The sequence below is a fragment of the Rhopilema esculentum genome, chromosome 4 (genome assembly GCF_057945365.1).
Source record: "Rhopilema esculentum isolate cy_ngs chromosome 4, ASM5794536v1, whole genome shotgun sequence".
Taxonomy (NCBI): Eukaryota; Metazoa; Cnidaria; class Scyphozoa; order Rhizostomeae; family Rhizostomatidae; genus Rhopilema; species Rhopilema esculentum.
Window position 1 is genome coordinate 2,298,081 of NC_142818.1, and position 11,238 is coordinate 2,309,318.

An 11,238-nucleotide genomic window follows, 5' to 3' on the forward strand; every position below is an offset into this window, starting at 1 on the left:
TTTGAGAGCTTGCAATATTTCTTCTTTGCTGCTACGAATTCCTTTTTTCTTGGTCAACTTGGTCAGTTATAAAATGCTGTAGCTAAAAATATCATAGAATCATCTTGCTCACAGCTTGATTTGGATGGTGCCAAGGAAGTAACATGCCACAAGTAAACAATTATGCAACCACAACTACAAAAGATGACCGGTAAAGTATTTTCAGGAACAGGTATCCTCTGGAAAGGATGGTTCGTGAAGAAACTGATCGGTGTTTTATTATTTCGTTGTTAGCTGGACTTCTTATGCTACAAGGTGAGCAAATATTTAATATTACTTTAAAGAAAGATCGGACGGTAAAATAACGGAGCAAGGAAAAGGTGAATTTTGAAACCTGATTGATAATAAATTATCTAGATAAAGCGCCGAATAAATGTCTCTAGCTTAAAAATATAATGGAAGGATTAATCCAACCTCTACAGTGGCAGTTGATATGCTAAAAGATATTATTACTATCTATATGCTGAAAGACCTTATCAATTGATGTTTTATAGTCACTCAGGTTAAATGCTGTTTTACATACATATGGTGTAAGAACAGTCTGCGACGACGATACAGAAAGACTAGAGACGGCGCCACAAAATTGAAACTGGGGGGCTAAGAATAAGTATAAAGTTTTGTGACATATGAGGACCCACCATGATGGGGTCCGGAATGGAAAAAATGTTTTGAAATTTAGCCTTTTAGAATGGCTATGAGTGCATCTCCCAGACAAAAATTTAACCAATTACTATACCGCTCCGAATAGACAATGCGACGATTGTAGTGACCATTGTCTAAACGTAATCATGTCCTCCATTGTGTTTCTGTCATTAACACTTTCCATTGTCTTCGTATCCACGTAACGTAATAAACAACACATTTGTAGCGTCCCCTTGTTATATGTGTATACGCCCTAAATTGTAATTAGTCAGTCAGTAAATTCATCAAGACGCAACGGTCACGCAATATCGTCTCTTGCTGGCTCCGTGTTTTCTGCACGTTAAATCAGACATAAAAACGACAGCATTCGCAACAACAAAACCAAAATTAAATATAGGAACTTCATCAATCAGCGTACCTATAAATGGTGTCCACGACGTGACCGACTGGTAGGTTCTGCACTGTCGTTTTTATTCGTTTTATGTCAGCCGTCTCAACGTCAACCACTCGCAAATTCCTGGTTTCATCACGCTACAACTGCCATCACGCATACGTTCAACGCCTACGCTGGCTCACAAACAACGTCCTGTTGGCTGTTCCGATGCACCCTGGATTTGTGATGTCTGTCTACTTGTTTCAACCCGTTTTGCGTACAATGTTTTAATTCACCTCATCAACTAACCCCGCTCCGCCAGTACACTCGACCGACACCATCCTACACAGAAAACTGTCTAACAGCACTACACCGTTCATCGCTTCGCTGAAGTACACACAGAATCACGAAAATGCCTTCGTCAAACACAATATCAGACAGGTTCGGCAGCACACCCTACAAAAAGCTTGTGTTTATCACGCTAGGTCGACAACATTCCGCGCCCAGAAAATGTTGCAGCACATTCAAGGCAACACCGCAGCACTCGTCACCCACAGTGCCATCACCCGCCTTGCAAGCATCCAAAGGTTCCTGGTCACCCTACTCACAAAACCTCGCCTCGCATCGCATCGGAAACATCGTGGTTCCTGGTCATCCTTCTAAAACCTCGCAGACACAAAGGCACGATTCTACAACATAAAGACACACGAAGCTTCACGAACATCTACAGTGATTTGAACATTTAACACAACTTTTCTTCCGGACATTTTATTAAAATTTTTTCAAACATTTTCGATAACATTTCATCGTTCGCTTCAACCCACTCGCTCTCTAGGGGGGGAGCTCTGTAGTGACCATTGTCTAAACGTAATCATGTCCTCCATTGTGTTTCTGTCATTAACACTTTCCATTGTCTTCGTATCCACGTAACGTAATAAACAACACATTTGTAGCGTCCCCTTGTTATATGTGTATACGCCCTAAATTGTAATTAGTCAGTCAGTAAATTCATCAAGACGCAACGGTCACGCAATATCGTCTCTTGCTGGCTCCGTGTTTTCTGCACGTTAAATCAGACATAAAAACGACAGCATTCGCAACAACAAAACCAAAATTAAATATAGGAACTTCATCAATCAGCGTACCTATACGATTCTCAGGAAAACATCGGAGCGCACATCGATATGAATAACAAGAAGTTGTTGAATTGATTTTGAGAATTTTACCTCCTGCACAGAAATATGGGTCTTCTTTGTCTCGTGTATTTTCAGTAGACCATGTTTACACATCCAAAATGCAGACAATGCATTGATACAGAAAGTTATCAACTGAATTGATGTAAATAATAGACAAATCATAGAAATATGCCAAGATATATTAGTTAATAGATTTAATAAAATCAAGCAGTTACAAACATCTGAAGATTGAGAGTTGTGGAGATCCAGGACAATCAACGTCCTGCAAGGACTAGATAGTGAGAGCGAGTATAGAAACAGTTTGTTCTCTTTTTATTTTATACTCTGTTTAAAAAAAAACAAAAAAACGGTCAAAACTTTTTGTCTGAGAAAGTGGGGGGGGGCGTGGATCAAATCGAGGACAGGGGTACCAGAAGGGGCTGAAGGGCAGGGAGGAACTACCAAGAAAATAGAACGCAATAGCAAAGGAAAGAATATGTTAAATTTTGTGAGGAGTATGCTTAATCTTTTGTTGTGCAAAATGTGTGACATATCCCCCGCCCCGCCTTCAGGGGCCCTGGGTACGATAATTTGAAATCATACTGTATCGGCCTTCAGCTTCCACGGAGACCTTGGTAAATCCGGCATGAAATGAAAGCGTCCAGTTTCTATAACAATTGGAATACATATATACATTTGCATAAATTAATTGCTATTTGTTCTAGCAGGTTAGATTTACCTGTCAGCTGAAGAGGATGTGAGCCTGCTCCTACTCTTAAAGATAAAGGAAATATGAAATATCAATTTAAAATATAGCTTATAGGTTAAAGCCCCCAAGAAGGATTAGGAAATCCAACAATCTTGTTGTTGAAGTATAATATAATTAAGCATGAATAAATTGATAAATTAAACCTTATCAGGAGTTAATTTAAATTACCAGTGGTGGTAGTCGTTTTTGCTTGATAAAGAAAGCCTCTTTTCCTAATTTTAAAGATTAACTTTATTTTCTGTCAATTTTATTTGTTTTTTTACTGCTGTAAACTACAGGGACATTTTGTTTGCCGACTCAACGTCTTCCAGAGAAGTGTAACCATCTCAGCCATCTCATGGATTTGGCAGTATACACTCATTTTTTATAAGAAACTGGCTATAAGAAACGAGTACTGGACAGTCAGATAAATTGAGAAACTCCAGTATTCGAAGCAAAAAAATTAGGAAACTATTAAATCGTGATAAAAACTGAAAACAACTAAATTTTGTAAAATCCAAGAACATGATTGCCCTGTTGGCCTAGAATTTAAGACACAAGGGATAAAAATTTACTTCCCACATCTAAATACAGCATCAGAACGGAAGGGAATCTCTTGACGTGAAAAAAAAGGTCACGAACATTTCATAACATCATACATGGCATGAGTATTGAAATTTCCAGAACATCAAGAAACTGGAGTACTCATCATCGACCTTTGTTTCTTATAAAAAATGAAATTTTTCAACGAAATTTTTCTGATAAAATGTGCAAACTGGGTTGTTCTCAGATTCAAAAATATAATTATAAGATTCGCATTTATAACGTTATAACCTCTGGGTATACATAGGCAAAGTCTACCTCGTGCAACGCAAGTTCGAACAGATGAAGAAACATAACTCGGGAACTATCGCAATAAATGAAGCACATTAACAGCAAGCGATTATAAAGCCTTTCATGATTCAAAACATTGGATTACAATTGTCAATCTTTGCAAATCTTCAGATGAGTTTGCAATGTCACGACACTATCTTGTTTGTTCTCTCATAGTTTATTAAAGGAGGTTTAGCGAAAAAACTCTGCACATTCTGGTTTGAAGTGGAAATTGTTTCATAAAATATCAAATACTAAACCTTTTGATTGCGGTAGGACACAAGGAAGATGTTAGGAAATTTTTCAAATAAGATGCTAAGAATCTCTATTTACCAACACCTTTGTTAACATGATAAAAGCATAAGCCCTTAGCTATATGTGCAAATAATGGAAATTTCATGGTAATAGATCTGCTCTACAGACCCCAACAAATGATTCTGGGAAGTAGATACTGCACTGTGTTTAGAGATATTACAATGTAAACCCGAGTGGGTTATGTTTGCGCATAAGGGTGTGGCACCAGCTGTTCTTTGTCTTGTAGGTTCCTTTTCAGGGTATCCAGATGATCCTGTTATAATATGTCGAATCCAAACTGCCTTTACATAGCCAGAGGTCAATCACGGGGGTTGCCTTCAGGTAGAAATGACGCTCCTTGTTGGTAAAAGTTTTTTTGCTTTTTTTTGCTTTGTCCACTCTACCCAACCCCCGCCCCCCCCCCTCCCCAGAGCGTAGTGGTTGGCGCCGCCATTGCGTTTAACTCTTCATTTGTGGGCGAAAACTGGACTGCGAGCTGCAGTTTGGGCACCCATTCCTTATATCTTGACTTGACAATGAAAATTGCTTGTCTTTATTTCAGTCAATGTGATTCAGTCAGAGGGCAGAAAACCATTGTGTTCTTCAACAACTTCATCAGATGACACTCAACACGCGAGGTATAAGCAAAGTAATTCTGTGCAATGTAGTGAAAGAAAGGTCTAAATAGAAGTCGATCTAGAAAATATTTTATTCTTTTTTCGAAATGCATGGTGTTAATGTAAATGAAAAAAGTTATACCCAAGCCCTCCCCCGGCGTCGGGATAGATAAAACCCTTTGAAATAGAATATGAAAATGTCTGAACGGATTTTCATCGATTGACTGTAAAAATAACACCCTATGTCCAAGCAGTGGCTTCCAATGGGTAGCTTGGGTTAAAACCTGGGGAAATAAATATACAATATATGCAAAAGGTTTATAGGCATAATTAAAATAACTAGTTTAAAGGACATGATTAATAATCCTCCCTCTTTTTACGGGGCGGAGGTGACACTCCTCCCAAATGAGATTTTTATCAGATTATCGAGCAAGTTTAATTGTCCTCCTTTCTTTGTTGTTACTGTTTCTTTTTATTTGTTGTTAATATTCGATATGTTTCTGTCCCCTTAATCCAGAAATGTACGTGTGTTTGATGACATAATATCCGTACCAAATCGCGTTTCGACTCCACTTAATGTTTACAAAAACACGAATTGGTTGATATTGCTTTTAAAAATATAGTAGAAATTTCGAGCCCAAGGAGGCACCTTTTACACTACAGGTTGAATAATTCCATCGACCATTCTTTTGCAGTGACTGCACCAAGCAACTCGATACTGCATCACAGAACACCGAAATATGCCCTACCTATCCTGCAAATAGTAAATGTTCTGCTTATTTAGAGAACCGAAGAATTTATATGACGGTAGAACAACAAAACAAAACAGAGAAAGAGGTGATCGATATGATGGCCCAGTTTAAAGTTATACTCGGATTTGCGAATTATATGTCGCTGGAGCAATTGGAATATCTTGCCAAAAAGAAGTTCACTGACAATCAGAAACAGTTGCTGGAAAGGATCAAGGCCAATGCTACTAGGGTAGAGATCTGTTTTAATAAAAGTGTACGGTATTTTTGTCACAAACATTTTCCAGAATGCAAAGTATACTCAAGAGGCAATGAGTATTATACTATGAAAATGAGATTATGCCGCGAAGCTTGCATTGACATTGCGAACACATGTGCTGACGAGCTAATGTTTGTACCCATTTTTGATAGAGAAAATGCGAACTTCTTCAAATTAAACTGCGAGTTACTACCAAAAAGGAGTTCAGCATCTACTGAATCTTGTCTTGATCCAAGAGCCCCTGACAAAGGTATTAGATTTTGCTTTTCTCTAGATACATTCATTTAGGTTTGACACAAAAAACATCAATATTTTGCAACCTGGATAGTGCAATTCTGATGTACACTCATTTTTTTATAAGAAACAAAGGTCGATGTTGAGTACTCCAGTTTCCAAATATTCTGGAAATTTCAATACTCACTTTTTCTTAAGAGTTTCTTAATTATGATGTCATAAATGATGTTATGAAATGTTCGTGAACTTTTTTTCACGTCAAGAGATTCGCTTCCGTTCTGACGCTGTATTTAAACGTGGGAAGTATTTTTATCCCTTGTGTCTTAATTTCTAGGCCATCAGGGCAATCATGTTTTTGGATTTTAGAAAATTAAGTTGTTCTCAGTTTTACCACGATTTAATAGTTTCTTAATTGTTTTGCTTCGAGTACTGGAGTTTCTTAATTTTTTCTGACTGTCCAGTACTCGTTTCTTATAGGCAATTTCTTATAAAAAAATGAGTAAATTGTAAAACTGCAGTGTTATAAGCGACGCATTTTCAAGGGGGAATATTTGCATATCGGGCCGAGAAAAGAAAGAATCTAGTTAGTTGCGTATTCACTTAAGTATCGCCAGTACCCTTCAGTTTTCTGTACTTGGGGTAGACTTGAATGAAAAATGAACATGTTATTTTCTTGGGAAATTTTAACTCTGTTCTGGATACTCGATGAATCTTCTAATCATGTATCACATTAATATTTCAATAATTAAATACCCTCTTTCTTCTAAAAGTGGTGTAGCTCTTTTTGAGCATGCTTTTCACCGAGAGTAGTTTTCAAGAGTTGCCATATATCATAACGATTTCATTTTATTTGTTACAACATTTTATTTTATGACATACTGTACTGTATCTTTTTGGCAACATTACTCCAGATCCATTTGACAAAAAGGAAGTTAACTTTGCACACAGTAATTGATAATCTAAAGCTCAGTTCTCCTTAAGGTTAGACGATCTTAAATTATCCTAGTCTTCAAGGAATGCCAGTTTCCTTGCAATTAAATTGCTGATTAAGAGATATATTTGATATAACTAAATGATATAACTATTCTATATTAAATATTTTGATATAACTACTCAAATCCGAAAGCCGTTCATATTTATATCGTTAACTTGAAAGAGGGCAATCCCATGTAGTACTTTCCAAACAATGCCTTAAAAGTATGTCTCTTGAAAACCAGCTAATAGTTAAGATAAAAATGTGTAATATGCTTTTGAAATTTACTTGCTAATTTATTTGATTGATCTCGATCTAGTGACAACGACAACACCGACGTTCACACCACGAACTCGCACACGCACCACAAAAATTTCCTCAAAGACATCAAAGTCACTGACAACATCGCCAAACAAGAGCTCATTACAAACAAGCACAAAGCCATCAACTGAACGAACAAAGAGTAAGACGTGTTTTTTATACCTTTTCCTTTAAAAACTTCAAGAAATTGAGAAATGATTTTTGTGGCGTTTTAGTCAAATCTACGTTAATTTTTGCCAAGCCTTCATATCATAACTTCTTTCATGTCGAGACACATTAACTTTTATAATAAATCTGGGTCAAATACAGTTAACCTTTAGCGAAAAAAACGTTTAAAATTTTTTTATTGCCGTATATATCCATGAAAAAAGCTGCTTTGAAAAGTTTAGTACTAAGTCAAACAAATCCACTCGGCGAACGGTGGACCAGATTGATGGATTCCACACGATAAATCCTTTGGAAATTCACCTGCAGTATTTAGATTCCCAGTATCTCTCCATCTTAGAATGTAAATAGAAAATTTCATTTGCTTGCAATACCAATTGTAAATCTAAATTTTTGTGCACAGTTATAATGATCACGAGGCTATCCAGTACTCATGGATTTATTATTTCGTGAAGAGTTACATAAAAATCTTTTAAATTACATGTTTATAAGTTCTTATTCGTGGAAACTGTTAGCGTTTTGTTACATGTAACAATGAAAGCAAAGCTTTGAAAGGTTTTTTCCTTCAAATGGTTTTTTTGTTTTTTAGGTCCTACGACCTCTTTGCCACCAACAACAAAACAAAAGTCGAGCAGCACTCGTCAAAGAAAGCCATCGACTGCATCAGAAGCTTTATCCACCTCTACTAAACCTGACCCCAAAACCAAACCCAGAACCAAGCTTAAAACCACCCAAAAAACCAACACAAATATAAAGACTAAGCACATCCCAAAAACCGACCCACAGACGAAAAAAACACGCACCTCTTCACCAGCAGGTAAAATTGAACATTTTCTCACGAAATTCTTCTACTTAAGCAGAAGCTACAGACCTATTATTTCAGAGTTTATCATTCAATAATTTATTCAACGGGTTAAAAGTCGAGAGAAGGATTTCAAAAAAGTAGCATCGTTTTGTAATGAAGAGCCATGCAGAGGGAGGGGGGGGGGCATTTTACTCTTTGCCCTCTACGGAACAAGTGCAAGTTTGGATGATCATTGCTCTTGGTATCTTTTGTGTTAAATGAAAATACTGTCCTTTTTGGTATTTTTATCATATCTATTAAATAATTCACTTTATAAAGATACCTTAGTTGTAACTTTATTGGTAAATTGTTCCACCAAACCTGTTTATAATCTCTAATTTTTTTAGGAAGCCACAAAATAACAATTACAACGATTACTGATCGGCAGACAAAAAAGAAGCAAATAAGGGATCAAGGAAAACATTCACGTGCAGGTGAGTCTCCGTGCCCTACTTACTTGCGTAAGCAATGTTAAAGGTGAACAAATTTCTTTTTCGTATTCTTAGCTTAGCAGGTATCACAACAAAGTTTTTGAGTCAGAGGCATTCTCAGTGGCGGTTTTAGGGGAGTCCAGGGGGAACAACCCCCGACCTCGCGTTTATGGTAAACAGGGCCCCGCCCCTAAGAAAAATATAAAAATTGCAAAGAACAAGGACCCCGCAAATGTTTTAGGGCCATAGCCCCGCAGTCCCTGGGCATTCTGTTTTTACATAGAAGTAGAGTTTAAGCATAGTCTTATGACTATGGTTTAAGAATATCCTGACTGGCAAGGGATGCTGGGTTGCCTTCGTATACTATCCACCATGCACTTATTTTCAGAACGGCCTCCTTGATACCGGGTAGCCTTTCGTCTGGATTTTCAATATTATTAAATACTATTTCTCTACATCTGTAATATTCAATCAAGATAAAGTGATTTTGAAATTGGTCACAAAAGTATTTCGAATTTCGACACATAAATCAAAGCTTTTATCGTTGAAACAGGGGAATTGAAATTAGAAGCAGAAGGTCTTAAAACTCCCCGACCTAAGAGTAGTATTTCACGTCACTGTGATCAATGCTTGAGACAAAAGAGCTGTATTAGAGTACCAGGCGATCCTCTATTTTCATTTCTGTATCATCTTGCCTAAAAACATCCATTTTTGTTCAGAGAACCGCTCTTGGCTTCAGTTGCACAAGAAAACAGTGATATACTCAAGCAGCGCTGCTGGACTTTGTATTATTATTATCATAACAGTCGTTTTGATATTTCTCAAGCAGAGATCAAGAGCTCCACCCACTACCCAACACATAGATATCGGTAAGATTTAAACAATGATAAGTTTAATAAAGTTAACGCTGTTTTAAGAATATTTCAGGTTGCAAGCACCAACGAAGGGAAACTCTGACTCAACCGCCATGTTTTCTCACATGAGCACACTTTCGAATAAGCACACTTCTAATTATAGTGTGCGTTTTTTGTAAACGGTAAAAGTGCTGATTTCGATCTACGGAATTAAAAATAGGGATAGTATTTTTAGATTCCTAAAGGAAAACTGAAATTAGTTCTGCGGTCTCATTGCACACAACTGATGCATGCAACCAAACTATTTCCTAAGTGTCTTTGTCCGTTTATCACATCCCAGACGTGTATTACGTAAAAAATTGTATTCGTCTAGCATTCTCTTTATGAATAAGCCTACATTCGATAAGAGCAAAAGTTCGAACCCTTCGCTTCAGCTAAAATTTCAGCTATTCTCGAAGACTATTTTACTTTATAAACATTTTTAATATTAGACACATATTCAGCTGTACTTACTAACATCTATTCAGAACCTTATGGATTATAACTAAATTATGAATGAACGTGGACTAGCATGTTAATATGGCTCATTTAATATGGTACATGAAAATTGAAAATTTCAGTTTTGCTACGAAAAGGGGTTTTAGCTGCCTTTAATTTTGGTATTAATACAGCTTTTAAATTAAAGCGACCTAATGCATTATCTTGTTCTCTTTATGAATATTTTACAGATGAGCAGGAATCTCCATACTATGTACGGCGATTTGATTGCCCAGAAGAAATCAGGAAGTTGATGCAAGATCTACAGGTTGAAGACTCTGGTAACGATAGAAAGGCCAACACACCACCACCCCTTCCAGACCTTTCCCTGCGAGCAGCTGCAGATAATATATATCTCATGTCCAACATTTACGAAAAAATCGATTAACTGAGCATTGCATTACCAAAGTTAACAAATCAGTAACACTTTAAATTTTACCATTAATTGAAATAAATAACAAAGGATGTCATTTGATAAAATTTAAAACGCAGCTTGCTAAACGAATTTAAACTAAACAGTCCGACCCTAAAACTGGCCTAAAGTTTCAAAGATCTTGAGAACACACTAAGTTTTAAAAGAACACACAAAGATGCTCCAATGACAATAAAAATATAAAATAAAATACCTAGTTGACCTAAACATACCTAGTTTAAAATAGAAAAATTAGACAGAAGTATAAAATTAACTGGACAGCTCTGCCAACACAGCATCGAGTACTATATGACAGAACATATGTGAACAGAAAAGCAACTAGAAATACTGGAAAAATACAAATATGTTATTTATTTACATATAATGCAGAAATATTTTCTCTAGATAGCCAGTGAATTAAACGGATAGACCTAACATTGTAAAAATAGGAATGCACTGAGAAAATTGCAGATGATTCAAGTCTCACACCTCACTGCAAAATTAATTTAGTCTCCGTGACCTCCGCGGACCACGAAATAAATTTAACAAGGATACAAAATTTTTATTCTGACGCTCGATTTGTTCGTAGCCTTTTTTGAAGCATTAGAGGAAATTGTAAATCTATTAACTTAGGGTATAACAATAATTAAATAAAAAACCAAATATGTAAATTCAATATTTAGCGGTAAAAGTACCAA

The 11,238-nt window shown here is 36.5% G+C and overlaps 1 protein-coding gene across 1 annotated transcript; it reads left to right on the forward strand.

Moving 5' to 3' along the window:
* The first annotated feature begins 67 nt into the window (after nt 1-67).
* Nucleotides 68-10,739, forward strand: LOC135690742 (uncharacterized). Its single transcript, XM_089115085.1, has 8 exons — nt 68-294; nt 4,707-4,782; nt 5,457-6,019; nt 7,296-7,439; nt 8,052-8,279; nt 8,654-8,740; nt 9,457-9,606; nt 10,320-10,739. The coding sequence occupies exons 1-8, from the start codon at nt 228-230 to the stop codon at nt 10,514-10,516; spliced, it is 1,512 nt and encodes a 503-aa protein (XP_088971211.1). The 5' UTR covers nt 68-227; the 3' UTR covers nt 10,517-10,739.
* Nucleotides 10,740-11,238: the final 499 nt, after the last annotated feature.

What these genes read in the sequence shown, in the direction of transcription:
- LOC135690742 (XM_089115085.1), top strand. Translation starts at nt 228, where the DNA reads ATGGTTCGTGAAGAAACTGATCGGTGTTTTATTATTTCGTTGTTAGCT. An exon ending in GATGACACTCAACACGCGAG is followed by an intron (nt 4,783 to 5,456) that starts GTATAAGCAAAG and finishes ATTCTTTTGCAG; the next exon opens with TGACTGCACCAAGCAACTCG. An exon ending in TCCAAGAGCCCCTGACAAAG is followed by an intron (nt 6,020 to 7,295) that starts GTATTAGATTTT and finishes ATCTCGATCTAG; the next exon opens with TGACAACGACAACACCGACG.